Here is a 21,649-nt window from a genome sequence, read left to right as displayed (position 1 = left end):
AGGGGGTCCGGGGCATGCCCCCGCGAAATTTCTGTGTTCTAGACGACCAAACATAACATTTGAGGCATTCTGGGCTATCATTTTTTTCTTTTTCTCTCTTTTTTTTCTTTTTTTTTTCTTTTTTTACCTCCCAAAAGGGGGGGGCCGGGGCCGGGCCGGCCCCCCCCTAAATCCGCCCCTGGGAACTCTGATGTACTTGTAGGTAGCATTCAATGTGTTACACTGTAACACCGGTCTTCAAGATAATTTTAGCAAATCTTAAAATTAACACAAATTACCTACCTTTTTACTCAGTATACTGTTTCGTACCTAGTTCTATCAATACTCTATTAGTACACAGACAATGTTTGAATAACAGAGTTCTTTAACACAGCCTGTTTAAGGTAAGTGCATGCACTGAGCATAACCTATTTTTTATATTTTTATGACAATCAAAAACAATTCATCCTTTATCTTGAACTTACCTTTTTAGCTTTTCTATGGCGCCAATACTCAATAGCAGGCTTTGATAGTAAAAGCCAGGGGATACTAAGGACGGATACCAACAGTAGGCCAAGCTGGACGTTGTACTGATGTAACAAACAGTTAATAGAAAAGCATGCGTTAGACAAAGAAAACAAAACCAGACAGGAGAGCACACAAGAACTAAATAAAATGCACCAGTATATACACAAAGACATCATACATTTTAGGATAAATGTGACCCACTCTAGCAAAAAAAGGCTTTTCTCTCAAAAAATGACATTATGAGACCTCTGTGATGTAGAGGTCGAAAGCTAATAAATGATCAAAACTGTTGCAAATAGATAACAAATGGCGAAGATATGATAATTTATATTCTCAGTCAAATAAATGGGAATTTTAGCTGATTTTGCAAACTTTTGTTTCTGACAACAAGCGCCTGATTTTGCAAGTTGGTCACAAATATTAAGTTAATATAAGATGTTGACCAAAGTGAAGATAATAAGCTAGAATAAAACATTTGGAATTGCTTATTTTGTATATAGTAGTAACTTATTAGCTTTCAATTGAGAATTGGGATAATAATATATATTTCAACAATTAAGAGATACATTAATGATACATTCAGACTAACAAAACTTTATTAAAAATACCCAAAAGCTTTTGTTCACCATCACCTTCATGATCTTGAGGATATTGCTAATGAAGTTTTTTAGCCATTAAAGTATTGTCAACCACAAATTTGTTGGCAGGAAATTTCACTAAATCATAGTATAATTCTGCAAATCAGAAAAAAATGGCTATGTTCTGCTATGTATAATTGGAAGTTGATACTTGATCCTTTTGAATAATCAATTTAATTTTTTTAAGGGCATTTAAGATTTTTTTTAACATGCAGTATATCTTTCAAAGAAGGTGCTATCAATTTAAAGTAGAGGTCTCTCTGTAATTACAGATCACTTTTGGGACCAGGGTTTTGATGGTCTTTTGGGAGCTTTGGTCTCTAATTAGAATAAAGATAATAGATATTTGAGGTATGTTGTGGCAAAATGGCTAAGCCGTAGCAAACACTAAAATTCAAGTTATTGGTATTTCAAATACCTGTGTATGTAATCTTTAAAATGAGGGGTCATTCATTGAAATTGGATATTTTAAGCCTTAGTTAATGGGAAGTGAAAGTACAGCACTCTTGCAGTCAAGATAAACAAATTTTGAGTAATAGTCTTCCATCCAAAGATATTTGTGCATATATTGTTTATTAGAATTAACTACAAAAATAACGTTAAATAAACGATTTGTTGACAATTTCCAGAACTAAGGTTTTGGACATGATTAATCAGACATTAAACTTTGATCTATAATGGAAAAAAAAAATTGATTTTTAGGTAATTTTTTGTGCTGTATGTATGTTATAGATCATTTACTCAATACTGGCCTGTGCGACAACTTTAACCATTTGGTCACAACATGCCTCATATGGTTAACATGGGACCACTGAAAAGTGGAGGGGGACCTGTATCAGTAAATATGAATAGCAGATCCATCACCAAAAGCAGGAAGAGGGACAGATCAGGAGTTAAACAATTTTCCATGACATCAATAAATGGATCTTGATCTAAAAAGATGGCGAAAAAAGGAGCATTTATTCCAGATGAGAAACTTTTTTTTTCACTTGGCTTTATGTGGAAGAATAACAATAAACTTCGGATTCAATCCTATTGGCTGCTGTAAATAAAGGTTAAAGGTTGTTAAATGGCTGTACAAAATTGTTAGTTGCTATTTGCATCGAAGTTTGCCTGAGAAAAATGAAAAGATGTTAAAAGAAGAAAATCAACGAGAAAAAAAATTCACGTTTCACGTTAAAAAGTCAAAAATGAAAGAGGTTGGTGCAAGGATGCGGAGTAAGGAAGTGTAGTGAAATTGAATTGGAAGTGACAAGTACCAAGAGAAGCATGCAAGTGAAAATTAATAATTACTACACACCGTTACCTGTTGTACTCCTGGTATGAACCTTGACCTAGATGTCCCAAGTTACAAATCCTAAGTTGAGTGTCCTTAAATTTAAATCCTAACCTAAGTATATCTTTTGGTTACAAAAATTCTAGCCTGGGTGTTCCTCTGTCATGAACCATGACATAGCCTGGATGTCCCCAGCTATCTGCCCTGGTCTGTATATTCTGCCCGCTATGAACTGTGTTGCTCGATTGTTGCTTAGCAGTAAATCTTGGCTGGATGTTCCCAATATATCACATGTTCACCATATTCTCCTACATTTAACTAGAGCATTATGAGGGTGTTTGTGAATGAATAAACCCCATAATGATCCCAGCTACTGTATATATACACCTTCCTTATATACAGGTAACTATTTTCTTTTTGAGCAACTAATACCTATGTCCACAACCATCCCTACCATTGCATCCAAATGCCCTTCCCTAACCACATGTGCATGGTTATGTAAAGATGTATGCAAATCTCCTATCTTTATCTTAAATTTTGAAGTAACAGTCATTAAGTAACTAAATTACAAATATATCTTTGTACTAATTACAAAATATTCCCTTAAAATCATACACAGACTAAAAGCATAGCCTGTAAATTATGCTTATGCCTTGTCACAAGCATATCCCCTACGTATTCCTAACATTCCTGGTGCGAAATTCTGTTGGTGATATAAATGATAGCTGATGGATGACATGTACCTTCCCCTGAAGTGAATTATGTTCCCGATATGATATGATGGGTTTGGCTAGCAACATCCAAGGAACAGCTGCAACAGCAATCAAAAGGAGGAATACTTGAAATCCAAACTGTTGAAGAATAAATCAATCAATCAATCAATCAATCTTTCTTGAATAATCATTGAACATCAATAACAAACAATGGAATAAAATAAATTATTTTTTAAGGAATGGTACTGGTCTCTTTAGATTCTGAATGCACTTTTTGGTGTATTAATTTTTAATGGTTTTATCAGAAAAGTTCGTTTTGTGCAAGATGTTATAATGGACAATAAGTTTTCAATTCAGATACTTTCAAAAATTTAAACAATTTTCAATGACGTACAAAGAAAAAAGTTAAAGAAGATTTGAGCAAATTACTCTTCAAAATTTTAATAATAATACTAATAATAATAATAATAATAATAATAATAATAATAATAAACAATAATAACAATAATTAAGAACAGAAATTGCTATTGTTATTATCCCTAATCAACATTGTTATAAGATTAATATTTTACTCCTATTTATTTATTTTGGCACAAATGGCCCAGGAACTGTGTACAGAACAGATAACTGTCAAAGTTGATTTTTTAATAAAGATACCATTTATATCAAAGGCTCTCGTCAAACAAGAAATATATAATATGAATACTGTATATTCTATGATGAGAAAACCATTGCCAATCAATAAAATTTATATATTAATTTGCTTTTATAGGGCATTGAACCCGATAGGCATTTAGTTGCCTCTTTTCAACCTCATTTTATTTAAAATTATATTATATTTGTTCTCATTGTAAAAGTGAAAAAAAAAAAAACAAAGAAGAGAGTATATTAGTGTAACTACGATGTATATTTTTGTGAACATGAAAAGTTGTAACCATGATCATCACTTCAAAGAATGGAATGTTTCAGGCAAGAGGAAGCTCAAAAATATAGTTGTAAAAATGGAATATTCCTACAAAGTGCAATAATAATGATCATTTACAAGCATAATATAAAATGAATCTGGAAAGAAAAAATGGATAAAGAATATAACAAATATAATACATATGCCTCTTCATTCAAAATAACAATAATATTAATAATACAATAACATAATCTCAACAGTAACAATATAAGCATGGATTGAGAAGGTCAATAGGGATAAAAACAATTAATCAAACATTAAAAACAAATAAAAAGAGCTAAAAATTAGGAATAAAGAATCAAAGGAGTATTCAGGTTTGGTGCTATCTGCAGCTGCTAATGTGGATCAATTACTTCAGTAAAAATTATTACATCTTAGTATTATCTAGCGCCCTCACCTGTCCCTTGAACATCATATCGCCCTCTGTGAACAGGAACATGTTAATCATAGTAATGATGAGACTGGGAGCCTGATCAGAGTCAGCACCGCTGTACCTAAACCACTTGAAGATGATCAGGAAACACATGTAACCAAAGATGAACGTAAGGAAAATGAGCTGAGGGATGAATTCACACCAAATGTTCACGAACCTCTTGAAGTAACTGATAAAAACAAAAGGAATTTTTTTTTTTTAAATATTAAAATAATTAAATTACTGTATATATTTTTTAAGTGTGAATTTATTACTAACGTTTTACTTTTCTAATGCACCACAATAGTTGTGAGTACCACTGATTTTGATAGTAGTTTAATAGTTTTTAAATATACAATATATATTACAAAAAAAGCATATTTTGGTGATGGTCTCTGCCTGTGAAATATCCAAAATCCTAAAATTTTAATTACGGCTGATTTCTCGAATACTGTTCTTTAAGCAGCTGTATGTTTAAAATCCTATTAAACTTCATAACAAAATATCGGATTTAAATGATTCGTCTACCATATAACTTTCATTTTACTGTTAAACCCTGTATTAATATCTAAAATCAATTCATTTTTTACGATGAGTGACTGGTTTTTCTTGAGTTTTTCCACAAACAATAAACCCGTTTATTAATACTGCTAAGTTATTGGCATACTCACATGTGGTTAAATATACCGAGGATGACACCAAAAACCATCTGAGTGACACCAATTATCACAGACATCTTCATTTTGTACGAATTTAGGAAGCCAATCTTGTTTCCAGCTAGTTGCCAAATCTGAAGTAATGGAAGAGTTACTAACTGACAGTTCATCTAGAAGCCTTGAAACGGAGGGTGATGGGGGATGTGTAGGTGAGGGGGATGTGTAGGTGAGGGGGGTGCTAGCTCGCAAAATAAGGTGGTTTGAGGTGATTTGTAACTACTTGACTGATTTTTGAGGGGCAACAGGAAGTCGCAAGTATTTTTGGGGGTGTGCACTACCCTCATATATACGCCACTGCTAATTGATCCTAGTCTTGGACCTCCCAAGTCCTAACAAAATTTGTGGGTTTCTCCTAATATTTATCTTGTCAACATTTAATAATTTTGCTTGATTTTAAAGAGGATCCAGAAAGTTTCTTATATTAGGAGAATTATATTATTCTACTCTTGGCCATACAAGAGGAAAAACATTACAACTTGCTAGGCCTACTCATTGTGTTTATTATCTGTACATATGTTTGTTGTACGATCTATTGCATCCGGTACCAACACCAATGAATGTTAGGGCTAATATTTTCAGTAAATAACCTTTCACAAACGGATTTGATTGGATTTTTTTGGTGTGTTGCACACCAAGAATAACCCACGAAAGTCCTGAGATTTATTTCCAGCGGGGGTCCTTCTGGTGGTGAATAGAGTAGTACACTAGGAAACATCCCCTACTATCTTTCAAAGAGTGTACTGAATTCTTTAATGTGCAAATGGGCCATTTTGCACATGGCACCAACGGCATAAACGTCTTATCCGACATAAAGATTTCCACGGTTCAGCACACGCAGCGGTTAGCACCAGTCTGGCCGACTGAGCTAGCTGATCTCTTGAAATGAAAAAACTTCCATGTGCAGTGTACCTTATTTACATTAAGCAATTTTGCCAAGTATGATTTGGTACATAAAAGTAGTCCAATCTTTTGAAAAATAAATCACTGAAGATGATAAAGTTGCAGATACTTACGGGATCTATTCCATATGGGTACGGAACTACAGTCACATTTGGATTCAAAATATAGCTTCCCTCTCCATGCAATAATTCTTCACTAAAATTCATGGCAGATACATTCCAAGTGGATCCGAACACGTTTAACGCTCGGGAAAATACATCATTGTATATGAAACCAACATACATTGCAAAAGCACCCATCAATAAGATGATGTATCGACCTCCGAGAAATATACCAAATACCTACAAAATAATTAGATAATGCATGTCAAAGTAAGGTAAACTGATAACAGGCTTGGTGCGCTTATTTTTTTTATGACTGGGTACAGTGCAGATAAGAGGAACAGTCAGAGCTTCCAAAAAAGAATTTAAGAGGTATATGTATGTGAACAATTACTGTTACTATGATGATGATGATAATGATGACAATGATGATATAATGATGATGATGATGGTGATGATAATGTTAAATAAGCATATAGGTAAAAATAAACTGGATCAGTTAGATTAATTATTATCCTTAAACTTTATTTGAAATTTTCTCATTTAAAATTCTTGTTTAATTCTTAGGAATATTGTACTGCTGTGTGTGTGCACACCAGTTTTCTTATGCACTAACTATGATTCATAGTTTTCGGAGCTCCACTGTTTGCAGCATATGTGTGGAGCATGATCAGATCGAATTTGGTACGCTGTTCTTTTGTTTGGTAATGAAAAGATAAAAGCAAGAGTCCTGAAAATGGCCAAAACTTTCGAGAATGATACACGACTCAAAGCTGCATTGCGCAGGGTGGTGCGATGTAATCTAAACTGAAGTTTGACTATTATATTTACGTATGTCATCATATTACGACAGCAAGATCTTTCTAGTGCATATTCTGCATAGTGAATTGTTCTGCGAACGTTATTTATAGTACACTTTACCTCATCGTTACCCATGGTTTCCTGCAGCTTGCGTTCATTCACCACCAACCACAAGCCAATCAGAAACATGATGAATCCGTGACCCAAGTCCCCGAACATGACACCAAAGAGGAAGGGGAATGTGATGATGGCATACGGAGCTGAAAAACAATTACATTAAACAATCTGTCAGACATAGTTTGGGGTCATGGATAGAAGCATGTCACGACCATGGTTTACGTCAGTTTAACCACCACCACACAGTGGACACGATAAGAATTGTTTGATAAAACATTTGAGTGTTGAGTCCAGACTATCAAATTTTATTTGACGAAAACATGTGACATGCCTAAATATGGTCATGATGACATCATATCATAACCATATATAGGCACATCATGACTATATATGGGCATACAACATCTTAAGCCTGGCTCCTGTAGTATTATTGCTACAGCATATCTCAGAGTACTAATGTTGACTGGTTGTGTGCGCCTGTACATGTCAGTGTGTGTCACATCAGTGGCGATGCCTGAGATATCCTGACCAGGAGTCCAAGGTCTTCATGTGAGGGGAGTGTTTGCCCACACAGGATCCAAGGTCGTCAACCGAGGGTCATATCCAGCGCATCAGCCACACTTTAATAGGAGAAAGTTTTGAGAACAGGCAAAAAAGCACTCTGCAAAATTCTTTTTTAAGCATTGGAGAAGAATTTGGCTTCTTCTTCAATATGGTGTCAAGGGACGTGGGTCGTATGCTCCGCCAGACCACCACCCTCCCACTGGTGTCAAAACACATGTCAATTTAGCCTTTTTTCAAACTCTATTATTACAGTTACCTGGGTTAACTTCTCTATAGCTTGCGACTCCATAAGCATCAACTATGCCCTGGAATACACTGGTGAATTTATTGGTGTTGTTGTAGGTGGGTGGTTGTTCTGTCGAGATCATCTTGTTCAGAATCGACGGCACACTAGAGCCACTTTTCTCCTAAAAAGAAAACGAACAATTTAAATGTCATACCTAAATAAATAAACCAAAATATCATGTTGTAGAGTACCGAAAGTAAATCTTTCTTCATTGTACTTTGAATTTGAGCAAAATAAATAGTTTGAACAGATTTTTATCAATAGGCCAAGATCAACTTACAGTGCCACGTCTCAAAGCCGCTTGTATCTGTTCCAGATCTGACACTGGGCACCAGCACTCACCAATCAGACACTTTTGCGTGACATCAAGGTTGAACAGGTTGAGGGTGTGGTAGACGGCCTTCAGTTTGCGTACTTTAATGAACCACAGGCGAATGTTGCTGGCAGCCGAGTGGAGCACTCGCTGACGGTGCTCTTCGGTTTGTCCAAGAACCTGGCGGAGAATTTCAATGGAGTTCATAATTCTGATGGCTATATTTAAAAACAAATATTATACATATTTTCCCTAACTACACTGTAATTATGAACACCTGTTATCATTAACATTCAGTCATTATTATAAACATTTGCCTTTGAAACTACTGACAGCCGCCATCACCACTCCCCACCCCCATAAGTTATCTTTATCATTATCCTCTTGTTCACTCAAATTCCTTCCAAAATTATCATATTGTTTACACATCCTAGTGCCTTACTGTGTTTAGATCTTCGATCCTTGTCATCACACCCATTGCCATTTCTCTGCGTTCACTTTGCATCTCTGGACATGGGTACAGACTTGCTCGGAATCTAAAAAGATAATTGTAATCATTAAAGAATGAAATACTGTAATAAATATACTTCAAAAAATTGGCATGAAAAATAATTAAGGGCAAAAATTCAGTTTATTAATTAAAGCATGAAATTACAATGGGGCCTTTGAAACAGCATATGTATTGTGAGCTCTGGCAAAAAAACACAACCCTAGATTTTCAAGATTTCGGATCAGTCATACAAAAATATGAATAAATTAAATGATAACTTAGTACCGTATAATAAATGTGAAGCGTTGTGAAAAAATTTATCTTGTGCTACAGTAAGTAAATTTGAGATATTCAAGAAAATATATATGAAGGGCGTTTTTGGTAAAATATTGAGATTCAATGTTTCTGATAAGTTTAGTATGTATATTTCACAATAACAAATGTTATGAGTTGATTTACTTTAGTTAAAATTGTTTTGAGGCACATTCTTTAAAGCTGTTTTCAGAATTGAAAGGAAAACCAACACAGAATTTATCAGTTGTGTATCTTCAGTGACAATTTTCTCTAAAGTATGTTTTGGAACTTCAGAATTGAAAAATGATTTTACTCCAACAAGTACTCAAGCTATGAACCTGCTTTAAAGACCAAAATTAAGCCTATATGTTCATGCTATCTAAATATATCAATAATTCATATTTAACATTTTGTACAACAAAACTCATTTTGTCACAACAGCTCTTATATACCATTTCTTTAAAAAAAAATTTATCTATTTATTTAGGCACAACAACACAATGTATCAAGGATTGTCAATAGCAAATTATAGCACTGTCCTACTAAGTGACAACCTCTTGCACAAGACAAACATACACACACGATGCTTCACACAAATTAAATCTCAATATGTGGTTTAGGGAGTGGAGTTGTTCTGGTCATCAGAAAAAAGGCTGACAGGAATTGAACCGAGGACCCTGGGATTGGAGGCAAGCACCTTAACTACCAAGCTACTCAACTATACTCTGCAGCTAACAAATAGGAAGTACATACCCTTCACAGATCTTCTTCACTCTGCTCTTTAACTGTTCGCCTTGAAAAAATATGATGAACACATTTTTGTGCACTTGGTCACCCTAGAAATTAGGGGAAAAAATCAATAATCACTATTTTAATTCTACCCACTGGAGTACATTCTACCCATCAGCTTCATTATAATTTTCAGAAAGACAATTAGATTGGTTTTAATATTATTCATAGTAATCAGAGTTACTGCATGTATAATGAGTATTGTAATTTTACAGCCCCCACAATTATATCTTTGCTGCACTTTCCTTTTGAACATGCTATTTTTAGACATATTTTGCAGGTATTTAGTATCCACTGGCTAACATGAAACCAGCTGATGAGATGTTTGGATGCAATTTACACTACTTCTACCCTTCTTACACTATCTATTACTCTTCGTACCCTTTTATTCTGCAATGACTACTCTAACAATTATTCAGATGAGGAAGTAAGAAAAGCAAATTTTGATGATGATAGCTGAGGAGAAATTGAAAATGCAATTCACAATTTAATTTTTTTTAATGCCAAAAATGCGAGTCATGTGGCTGAGCGGTAAGGCAGCCTTAACATCATTGCTGATTTGAATGGCTCCTAGACCATTCTCAGCTTGCCAGCTGTGTGATAAGGGCCTCGGATTACAATAAATTGGTGGTTCTGAAAGTGGGTGGTTACTTTTTTGAGAACCAGGGCTGAGTTGAATTCTGTGCTTGCATACTAAACATGAAAGTACTACAAAATAGTGTTGCTTACCGTTGTCGGATCTTCCAGGGGAGCATCAATGACTGCCTGACGGAGGAACACGTTGCCATGACACACTCTCCAAAGCATCTGCTCAAAGGCTGGTATGCGTTCACGGTTGATGACGCCAGCAAGAAAACTAATTAGAATAACATCAAAACATCATATTACAGAATAGATTGTGTTGAACAATACAAAATAATATTTAAAATATTTTCACTGTCAAAAATTCTCTTTGAGGCCTGTTGTGAGAGTCCGTTTCAAGCTAAAGCTTTAAAAAGTTCGCCCTCAACCTTGGAAGCAGAAGAAGTCCCGCTACATATATTACATTACATTATTAAATTAGCATTTCATTTGCATCTACTTTGTCTCAATACAAAGAAATGTCAACCAGTTACAATACAACATAATATAAAGGTAATCCCATATTCTAATAAACGTAGAGGAATGAGCTGTTAGGAGCCCATCACATCGAGCCTTGACATTGTGTGGTAGGGTGGCCAGTTCCTTTTCACGCCTCCTTTTTAACTTCCCAAGTTCATTTCAACCAGGTGTCCAATTATACTCCTGGGTGGAGAGAGACAAATGGAGGTGAAGTTTCTTGTCCAAAAGCGAAATGTACAGCAAAGATTTGAACCCACAACCTTGAGGTTGAGGAACCGAAGCACAACCACTGTGCCAATCGCTCCCACATAACATAATATAAGTATAAAATATCATAAAACAGACCAAGACAGAAAAAAGTGAAAGAAATTAAGTCTCTTATTACACTGTTCAGATTAGACCACTCATATACTGATGTCCACAGCATTGCACTAACTACTCACCCTAGCCTCATCGGGACCCCTTGTCGATGCTCGTCGTCGCCTAGGAGCAGGTGATTCTCTTCGTCCTTGTCAGCATCGTGCATCTGGTGGTGATGCAATTCAGCCTAGTAAGTTGTATCATAGCAAGAGAGAGGAACAACATGATCCACAACAGCAATACACCACCACCATGCACGTACAGACAATAGGTGCAAATGAGAGGTAAAAACAAAAAAAACACTACAGCATTTCATAACACTAAATAAGCAGATGCAAACATGAAAAGCAAACTGAATGATCACATGACATAATTGTACAAGGAATTATGGGGTGCAATGGTCACATGACACAACTGTACAAGGAATTATGGGATTGAATTGGTCACACATGACAGCAAGTGTGCAAGGTATTATGTGATTAATACAGTGATGTAATTAATAACAACAACTTTACAAGGAAATACTGAGTGAAACTGTCATATGGTCTTGACAATACCTACATTGTCACATGATCAACTATGCATGACTCAATAATGAAAACCAAGCATGAAATTAAATTCAATAAGACATTATGACTGCTAATGAGAATGCAATGATGTGGACACTATTTGATATTACACCTAAGGAGACACGGAGCGTTTTTCTAATGTATGATAATTTATTACACACATTTGTGACCCTAGTCTAAAAATCATATGGAAGATAAAAGTTGAAAAGTATGACAAAAAATGAAGAATTTTTATTTTTAATGGGCTGTAAAATATTAGATGAAATTCAAATAAATAAGTGATGATGGTGACTTTTTGATGATTCTCTAAAAAGCTAATAATTTAATAAAAACTTGTAATATCAACATTCATATTTCAAAACATTGAATTTTATATTTTGACTAAATTATGATAATTTATATAATAATAATAATAATAATAATAATAATAATAATAATAATAATAATAATAATTAATTAATTAATTAAAAACAGAAATTGTTCTTATTATTCCTAATCAACATTAATATTTTACTTTTATTTATTTATTTTGGCACAAATGGCCTAGGGATTGTGTTAGCAACAATTAAACAGATAATTGTCAAAATTGATTTTTGAATAAAGATACCATTTATAGCAAAGGCTCTCGTCAAACAAAATATATATAATATGAATATATTTTATGATAATAAGAGATTAATGAATTGTAAAATACAAATTGACTGTATATGTGTCTGGGAGCACGCAAGTTACAACAGAACACCTACAGTAGTACAACGGTCGACAGGAGGAGGCGTATATTTGAGTAAACAAATTCTGCAAGTTTACATTTCCTTCTGCTGCTTAGATATACTGATTCCAACTGGAGATAGGTTGATATGAATACTCTGCTCAATATTATTATTCTCTCTACTACGGTATACACAGAGTTTTGCAATTGCTGATTTTGTTTTCTCTTAACCTTTTTTAACAACTCTAAATGTTAACACTTTAGTCTAATTTATATACTTATTAATTCATTTTTAATTGCCAATGGCTTCTTTTACAGTTCACTGTAATGTTATTGTATGAATTTTGCATATAGCTGAATATTTAATAAATGGACTGATGCTATACAGCCAATAAAAATATAAAATAAAGAATATGTTGAAATGTGTAAAGAGTGGAACAGGGGTAGGATGGGTTGGGGAGATTAGTATTAAATTAATGCTAAATATCCAAACATTCATTGCATCTCTCTACTCAGGAATTCCTCTGAGTCATATGGTCATTACCAAAATTTATATTATTTGCATTAAAGGAGGATGCGAAAATTATTTATGCTGCATCCAAAGGAGGATGCGAATATTATTTATGCTGCATTCACAAGCTTTGCTTTTGAAGATTTCTCCATTTTTCAAAAAATTTCATCTAATGTGAGTAAGCAAAACCAGTTTAAAAATAAACGTACTATATGAAAAACTAACAAAAAAAAAAAGGCTAATGTGTATTACTTAATTAAAATTATTAAGCTTACGATAAATGATTCAAAGAAATTGTTCTACAGCAACAATAAAAAAATTAAAATATTTTTTAATTTGTAATAATTAAAATAAACCTATTTTAAATGTTTGCTTCGTATAACAATGTAATCTTCGAAACAAAATATGTATTTCAATTCTCCAGAAAACTAGCCTGGTGTCTTAACCCCTAGTTATCTGAAGGTCCTTTCGTTCAATTCCCACTCAAATAACTTGCAAGGTTTCTGTCGCGAGAATTCAGTACTATGCATGTCGGATAGAGCAAAACATCATTACTAATACTAATCCCCTGAAGCAAACACCATTGAAATAAATAAATACTGCAAATTATATCCCTCCATTTCCCATCTTTCAAAAAGTGTAAAAAAAAAATTGTAAGAATAAAATTATTTAAAAAAATGTTTTTGAAGTTTGAAAAAATATTAGTGAAATTTATATGGTGAACTTTACTGTAGTAGTTAGAACTACTGTATGTTTGTCTAAATATATAAAATCTAAGAAATGCCAAAGTTGTCATCAACTCAAACTATATAGGATTTTTTTTCATGCAGATGGATATTATTGTTTTAATGTACAACAAATTGAAAACAATTTTTAAAATGCGGTCACTTAATAACTGACTTACATGGACGGAAAGAAATGCTGAGAAGGACGACTATAGAAGGAAAGGATGCGTAGTGTGTTACGTTAGTTTCACTTATGTTTATATACATTCACAACTTCACAATTGGTGTTTAACACTCAATACATAATTTAAAGCAACAATTTAACATAAAAAATTATAAAAACATGCTGCATGTATTGAAAACATGCAAAAATTGAGACACTGTATTAGCTTATTATAATTGTACACATTTTTTGGTTCTTTATTGTCCCACATTTTCTTCACACCACACCCCCAGGCCAATATCAAGGGGGTGCGATGGGTGCGTTGACACCTCCCCAATTGGAAAAGATAAACATTTTAAGACACAAATTTACTTAATAAAAATTTCTATTACAAATAAGTCTTAAATATTTATATTTTGACACAATATCTATCCCTGCCCACCCAAACCTTCCTTTTCTTTGTTTATGCTTGATATAGCTACATTTTTATGAAGTGATTTTGTGTAGCAAGACAAAAAATGTAACAATGATTTTATCTACTGTATGGCCTTGAAGCAAGCAGAATTTTTTATATCAAGCCAATCCATCTGTGCTCACATAATTTATCAATCATCAATATGTGTCCCTGACCTTTGTAGTGGTGGAGCTGGCAGTGGTGTATCTAGGGTGTGTGCAAGGGCGTACTTCCCCCCCCCCCCCCCCCCAGCCCCAACCACTAAACTCGCACCCCAGTCACCCCCAATTGAGAACGTTTGAAGCAGAAAAAATTAAGTGCCAATTAGATAAAAATTACCTATCACCTTATTTTACAAGCTAGTGCCTCCTCACTTAATCATGAAGCCCCCCACTTCACATCTGCATCCTCTCCCACCCCCATCAGCCCCTCCTCATTTCAAGAATCCTAGATACCCCTGGCAGCTGGGTAATGCATATGTGACAGTGATATCTTCAAGTTGAAAAGATCGTGACTTGATATGAAACTAAATCATGTTGATAACTCTTTCACTGTGCATAACATTACACCAATGGTTAATTGTGTGTTGGTTGTTTTAAAAAAGATTAAGGGTGATTAAATAGAGAAGGTTAAAAGAGGGATTAAAAGGTCAAAAAACAAAAATAACTAAATAGTGCTAATATGTATCTGGATCAAAATTGTGTTCATCAACAGGTACATAACAATGTGTATAACAAAAATAAAATGATAAACAAAATCATGTCACAGGAACTCAAAAATAAGGATGGTTTCTATGGGAATTAAGGGGATCAGGCTGATTGAAATGGAAATTGGGAAAAGGTTTCACAGAGGGAATTCAACTAAGTAAAGAAAACCCCATCAAATTCAGAAACTTTTGAAATAGTAAACAATGTGGTTCAATTCATAAAAATTATAACAAATGAACTAGAAAATTTATTCCAAAGATTAAAGTAACCAAATCACCATAAAAAAAATAAATATTTCATTAAGCAAAAATAAAATTAAAACGATTATTCAACAAAATACTACCATATAATTATGAGTGGATATGATATCGAACATAGCTTGGTCAAAGTTGTTCTAAAAACAAATCCAAAATGTATCAGCAATATAACACGATACAGGGCTAAATTTAACATTTTTTTAGAAATAAAGTATTGTGAAATTAAAAATTTCCAATATCCAAACATTAAACTTAATGTAAAATTAGAAAAAAAAAAAATTATAAATAAAATTACTCCAAAAAAAATTAGGAAAAAAAAAACTAGTTCTCTATAAGATTTTTTTAAAACGGTATGGTACTAATAAATTATAGTTAAATTTTGTTGTTCCTTTCTATTTTAATTTTTTAACTTCTAAATTTGAGGGCTCACGGCACTGTTATAGTGTCATAGGGACAAACTTGACTGTTAAAAAATATGTAAAGAAAGGAAAAATGACAATAATATAAATTTTATAAACATTAAAGCAATATTCTTCAAGAAAAAAAAATATTGAATACCTCATATATCATAAGTAACTAATTAATTGATAGATAAATTCTGAAAAATATGTAGTCTCCCTCTAATTAAAGACCACTTTTGGGACCTGGGTTTTCATGGCCTTTAGCAGCTTTGGTCTTTAATTAGAATAATAAAGATAAAAGACAATGGGACCACAGAAAAGTGGTCTTTAATTGGAGGGGTCTTAAATTAGAGAGAGACCTGTAATTTTAAAATTACAATCACATTTTCAGTTTTTTTGATGAAGTTTTCTTTACTATCATTGACCAGTAATATTGTTATTAAGACTACATACCTCATCAAAAAAATGTTGAGTCTTGCGGAGAATGTGTTTCAGTTCTGTCAACTCAAGGAAGTTGCGCTTCAGCGCCTCCTGGTTCGTGTTCACTTCCTTCATTTCGTTCTCCAGTTTCTCAAAGCACGCCTTCAAAATAACATTAACGATACCGTACATTAGTTGAGCTTAATGATACGCCACTGTCTGTATCATATCTTTTATTACGCGGTTTAATTGAGTTACTGTCTGTAACACCATACTGTTATTAGTATTATGGCATGTTATTTCTGTCTTCAGTTTTACTGGAATTATATATTCTACAGCACAAATATGATTACGGAAACACAGTTTTGGGTTTGGAATAAATTCTATAGCTGTAGCTTATGGGCCAGGCCAGATAGACACCTGTCAAATGACAGTTGAAAAAAGTTGTTACCAAAAAGAATACCTATTATTAATATAAATTCTCACATCTCCAATGTTTTTATGATTCACTTTTGTATTAAAAGTCTGTTCCTTTATTATTATTTTTTAAATCTTTTAAATATTTATTGTGACTTAGCTTTAATTCTTATTGCTTATTCAGTTGGTTAGATTTTAGGCCTAGTGTCTACTTGTTATTATTTCTTTTAGTGCAATTTTAATGTGCAATATAGCTATTGCAAGCTTTTCTTTTTTGTAAATTGTACACAATTTAATTACTGGCTAAAATGTAGTTTGTTGAATAAATCCTTTAAAAAACATACAGTAAATCAAGAGTCAAAGGTTGATTGATCACTGGTTGATATGCACCATATTTTTCTCAAACGAAAAACAAACTTGAATAATTGAAAATAAGAATCTGATGATCAAACCTAAGCTAATATAAAGCTTTGTCTACACTATCAAATTTTCATTGATGAAAAAATATTGTAAGCCCATATATAGTCATGATGTGCCTATATATGGTCATGATGTGATGTCATCATGACCATATTTAGGCATGTCACATGTTTTTGACAAATAAATTTGATAGTGTGGACAGGGTTTAAAATAAAGGTTTCCAAATATGCTTCGGACAACAACAATTAAAATGGAAACATATTTTTTAAACTACAATACAAAAAATAGTAGTATAATATAAAAACACAATCATAAATTAAAGAATGCAGATTTTTTTTCCCTCTTAAATTATAACTATATCCTACCTCAAGATCGATCATTTCTCTTGGAATAGGAGAGTCTGGAATGGTGGGAGGGGTGACGATTGGTATATTAGCCCGCTGGATCTCCTTCTCAAGGAACCCTGAAATTCATGGAAGAATGAATTTTAGAAATGCAAATCTTTGATTTATATAGGTAATTCAGGATAAAATATAATTTTTATTCTATAATATAAAAATATTATTTTTCAGATAAATACTGTAAAATACAGGAGAGCTTTTCGGCATTTGAAGAGCAAAGCCATCAAAACGTTAACAGATGAACTAATAAAGATTGAAATATATTGAATCACAATAACTTCATTCAATAATTTCTTTCATGCTATCTTATATACTAGAAACTTGTGTTGATATTTTCTCTGCACTATATACAAATATAAAATACTTTTTGTTCAATACAACAACAAAAAACATAAAGACAAGTTAAAAATACATTTTTTATTGTTTAAATTTCTGAAAAGGAAGAAGGCCTATTTCCTATAATGTCTGCCAGCATTTCGTGTGTTTTTTAAACATTTATCATTATGCTGGTAGAGAACTGTTTTAAATGAAATCTGACTTTACAGTAATATTAACAAAAATCAATAAAATCAAGGAAGATATAAAAAGGTACTTTATATTAATTGGTCTAAAGTCTCTTTACAAGAGAAGGTGACATAAGTTTTGGTATCTTCATTATTGACATCATCTGAAAATACCGGTAAGTGGAAATGCCACATAAAATGTGAAATTTTAATTTAACAAACCCCTACTAGATAATGGAATAACCTCATTTTTTATGTGGAAAGCATGGTATTGATTTTGACTTCAACCTTTATCAATTCTTGAGAAATAAACAGGCAGAAAGGACTAGCAAATATAAATTATTAATCCATACAGACAGAAATTGTACCATCATAATGCATGCATTGACATTATTGATGGTTATAAAGAAATATGTGTACAGTAAACTATTGCATGTTGACTTACTAGCATTTCAGAAAAACCATTTATGAGTATTTTGAGAACTATGAACAAATACATTATCTGTTGAAAACTCAATACCACTGTAGCAAACAATATATGTTATAGGATAGGAACCATAAAATAATTTAAATATCATTAAATATGAATATTTTAGTATGTCTTGTTCTTATTTCTTACATTTTATCAAGAACTTGGAAATTTCTGAGATACATTACACATTACATACATCAATTTTGGTGCTTCCTTGACTTTTGAGATTTTGTGTCGCTCACGCTTGGGTGACATAAAGTTGGTTATTTCTTTATTGGGGGTGTGGAGAGGGGTTCATTTTACATTGCATGTTACATCAACAAACATTGTGTCTGCCTCTCAGATCCTTGATAATAAACTAACAAATAGTTTTATGAATATGGTTTGTCACACTTTGGCATCCACAAATTATTACAAGTGTTTTTGGAAAGCCTATTCAATTTTGGAAATTATGAAATTTTTTAAAGTGTACTGTAGGCTTTCATTAGTCTTTGTTGATTGTTATGCCTTTAACATTAACATTCTAGTGAAACCACACAATTGACTATCAAAACAGTCTTTCTAGTGAGTCAATTGTTTTTTAAGAGATTTTACTGTGCATGTTCCTTGTAGTCTACTGTACAATATTAAGATGTATTGTCCCTTCAAAACGACAAAAAAATAACTTTCTCATTTTGCAGTAACATACAAACTATTAATTTCAGCATAGAAATTATTGAATTGCAAAAAAAACGTCCCTCAGTTTTTCAACTAAAATAATAAAACACTTCCAGTCACTGGAAGTATTTTTAAATTATGGGTTTTTAAATACACTAATTTTTATGTCCAAATCGATAATTTTTGTTACTTCAAAATGGGCAGGTTAATTTAAAAATTATTGATCTTCATAACTTATGATGGTTTGCCTTAGTGTCGCAAAGTAGAACCCCACTTTGTAGGGAGAAACTTCCTGCTTTCATGCCATATAATAAACCCCCTTCGGTCGAAGTTTGGGAAATGTACTCTAAACTTAGTAAGATTAAAATCAGCAAGGCAACTGGCCCGGACGAAATTCCCCCCAAACTTATTAAGAATTTCGCTTGTGAATCTATTTGCAATATTCAATGCCTCTCTAAAAGAAGGATATGTACCTCAGATTTGAAAAGATGCCAATGTTATACCCATACCTAAGGAAATGCCCGCATCCATCGACAAACTTCGCCCAATTTCCCTTACCTCCCAACTCTCTAAAGTTTGTGAGGATTTCATTTGCGGCTGGGCTATGAATGATATTATTGATAATATTGACCGTTACCAATTTGGATGTTTACATGGATGTTCCACCACTTATTGCCTAAATGAAATGTTAGATAAGCTATATAGAGGGTTAGACAAGGAAAATTCTGTTGGCACTATGGTAATTACAGATTTTATCAAGGCTTTTGATTGCATTGATCATATTGTTGCTATTAATCAGCTTCTCGAACTTGGAGTCAGGAATGAAATTGTACCCTGGATCATTGACTTCTTACATTCTTGGCGTCAGAGAGTTAAGTATGGATCTGCATGCTCGGGCTGGCAACCATTGTCATGTGGGGTCTCTCAGGGAATGAAATTAGGCCCGCTGATTTTTTCATGTGTTATTAATAATGCGTTATACAAGTCTACATGCAGTTGATTTAAGTATGTCGATGATATTACTCTTGTTAATACATTTAACCCTGGTAACTTTAACTGCATCACTACTGCTGTGTCAGAGCTTGTAAGTTGGGAGTAATAACAATTTCATCAAACTCAATCCTAACAAATGCAAGGTTATGCAATTTTGTTTTAAAAGAGAACCTCCCTTACCACCCAATATTTCAATTTATGACGACACACTTAAATTGTCAGTGAATCCATGATTCTCGGACTTTACATTCAGTCTAACCTTAAGTGGGATACTATGGTTAACAATATTATTTCTAAAAGTAGCAAAAGACTACACATCTTGTATAGGCTTAAAGGTTTTGGTGTCCCCATCACTGTATAAAACTCAAAAAACTAAAATTCAACGAATCCAAAAGAGAGCTTTAAGAATTATCATGGGTAACACGTTTGGGAGCTATGTCAATGCTCTTACGTGCACTGGTCTTGAAACTCTTTTGGATAGAAAGAATCCATTTGTGCATTAAGTTTGCGCAAAAGTGCTCTAAATCCCCTAGATTCTCAGAATGGTTCCAACCTATTACAAAACAACACCAAATGCAACTTAGGCACACCGATAAGTATGCTATTAGAAGTTGGCGAACTAAAAGGTACCACGACAGTGCAATTCCTTTTCTAACCAGGTGCCTCAATGACCTTATTCATGACTTGTGAAATCCCCCAATCTCTCAAATATTTTCTCCAATTTTCATCTAATATTATAATAATAATAATATTAATAATTATAACAAAATAATAATAATAATATTGACAATGATATTTATAGAGACGAAAATTATAATAATATTGTCTTGTTTAGGCCTATTCCAACCTTTTCAATTTTAATTACCGAATAATTTACAATAATTATTATACAGTACTATTGATCTATTCTTGTAATGTTTTTAACTTCATTTTTCTGCTGTTATTTCATTGTATATCGCTGTCTTTTATTGTTTTTTGATGTCCTTTTATTGTACTTTTTAACAATTTATGAATGAATTTTAAACTGTAAATCACAAGTAATTCAGTCTTGTTACTGCCATTTGTGATCTGAATAAATTGAAATTGAAATTGAAATTGAATTGAAACTTTTTGGTGTTTCGCATGGAACAATACATCTTTAATTTATAGGGAAAGACAGATTACAAGGACACATTTTGTGGATATTTGCATTATAAATAAAAAATATGAAACAAAATTAACAATTGCAAAAATTTTAAGATCAGCATTTCTATTCCCCTCCCTCTAATATAACATACTCATTACTCTCATTCTGTATTCACCACAGATACCTTTGACCTTATCCAAATATGGACTTTAGACTAACCATCAACAACATTTATAGGGTATAAGTAGAAGTACTGTAGCATATGCTGGTATATGAACTAACTACGCACAATTAAAGATTACTACAACAGCATGAATTCAATAGGCTAGAATAGACAAGGTTTTTTGGTAGATACAGTAAATACGATTTATCAACCCATTGGTTTAAATAGCGTAGTATAGT

General features: G+C 33.0%; 1 protein-coding gene across 7 annotated transcripts in view; it reads right to left on the bottom strand.

Annotated features, from left to right (window-relative positions):
- LOC117103223 (V-type proton ATPase 116 kDa subunit a-like) overlaps window positions 1-21,649 on the bottom strand; it is a 36,124-nt gene that overhangs the window by 8,276 nt on the left and 6,199 nt on the right. For 2 of the 7 annotated variants that reach the window (XM_033243779.1, XM_033243781.1), the window contains exons 4-17: window positions 17,461-17,558; window positions 16,292-16,420; window positions 14,036-14,065; window positions 11,426-11,529; window positions 10,611-10,737; window positions 9,846-9,928; window positions 8,751-8,844; window positions 8,276-8,488; window positions 7,966-8,116; window positions 7,149-7,288; window positions 6,240-6,467; window positions 5,182-5,300; window positions 4,496-4,700; window positions 3,165-3,272 (exon numbers count right to left, since the gene is read on the bottom strand). In XM_033243779.1, the coding sequence (XP_033099670.1) occupies window positions 3,165-3,272; window positions 4,496-4,700; window positions 5,182-5,300; window positions 6,240-6,467; window positions 7,149-7,288; window positions 7,966-8,116; window positions 8,276-8,488; window positions 8,751-8,844; window positions 9,846-9,928; window positions 10,611-10,737; window positions 11,426-11,529; window positions 14,036-14,065; window positions 16,292-16,420; window positions 17,461-17,558 (1,829 nt within the window). Of the gene's footprint in view, window positions 1-464; window positions 570-3,164; window positions 3,273-4,495; window positions 4,701-5,181; window positions 5,301-6,239; window positions 6,468-7,148; window positions 7,289-7,965; window positions 8,117-8,275; window positions 8,489-8,750; window positions 8,845-9,845; window positions 9,929-10,610; window positions 10,738-11,425; window positions 11,530-14,035; window positions 14,066-15,523; window positions 15,575-16,291; window positions 16,421-17,460; window positions 17,559-21,649 lie in introns of all 7 variants that reach the window. The other 5 variants (XM_033243780.1, XM_033243782.1, XM_033243783.1 and 2 more) reach the window with 5 other exon arrangements.

Source organism: Anneissia japonica, unplaced genomic scaffold, assembly GCF_011630105.1.
Source record: "Anneissia japonica isolate Jap-2015-1 unplaced genomic scaffold, ASM1163010v1 scaffold2652_len1590060_cov184, whole genome shotgun sequence".
In the NCBI taxonomy this organism is placed as follows: Eukaryota; Metazoa; Echinodermata; class Crinoidea; order Comatulida; family Comatulidae; genus Anneissia; species Anneissia japonica.
The sequence above is the reverse complement of the archived record's forward strand: the minus strand, read 5'-3'. Positions and strand labels throughout refer to the sequence as shown.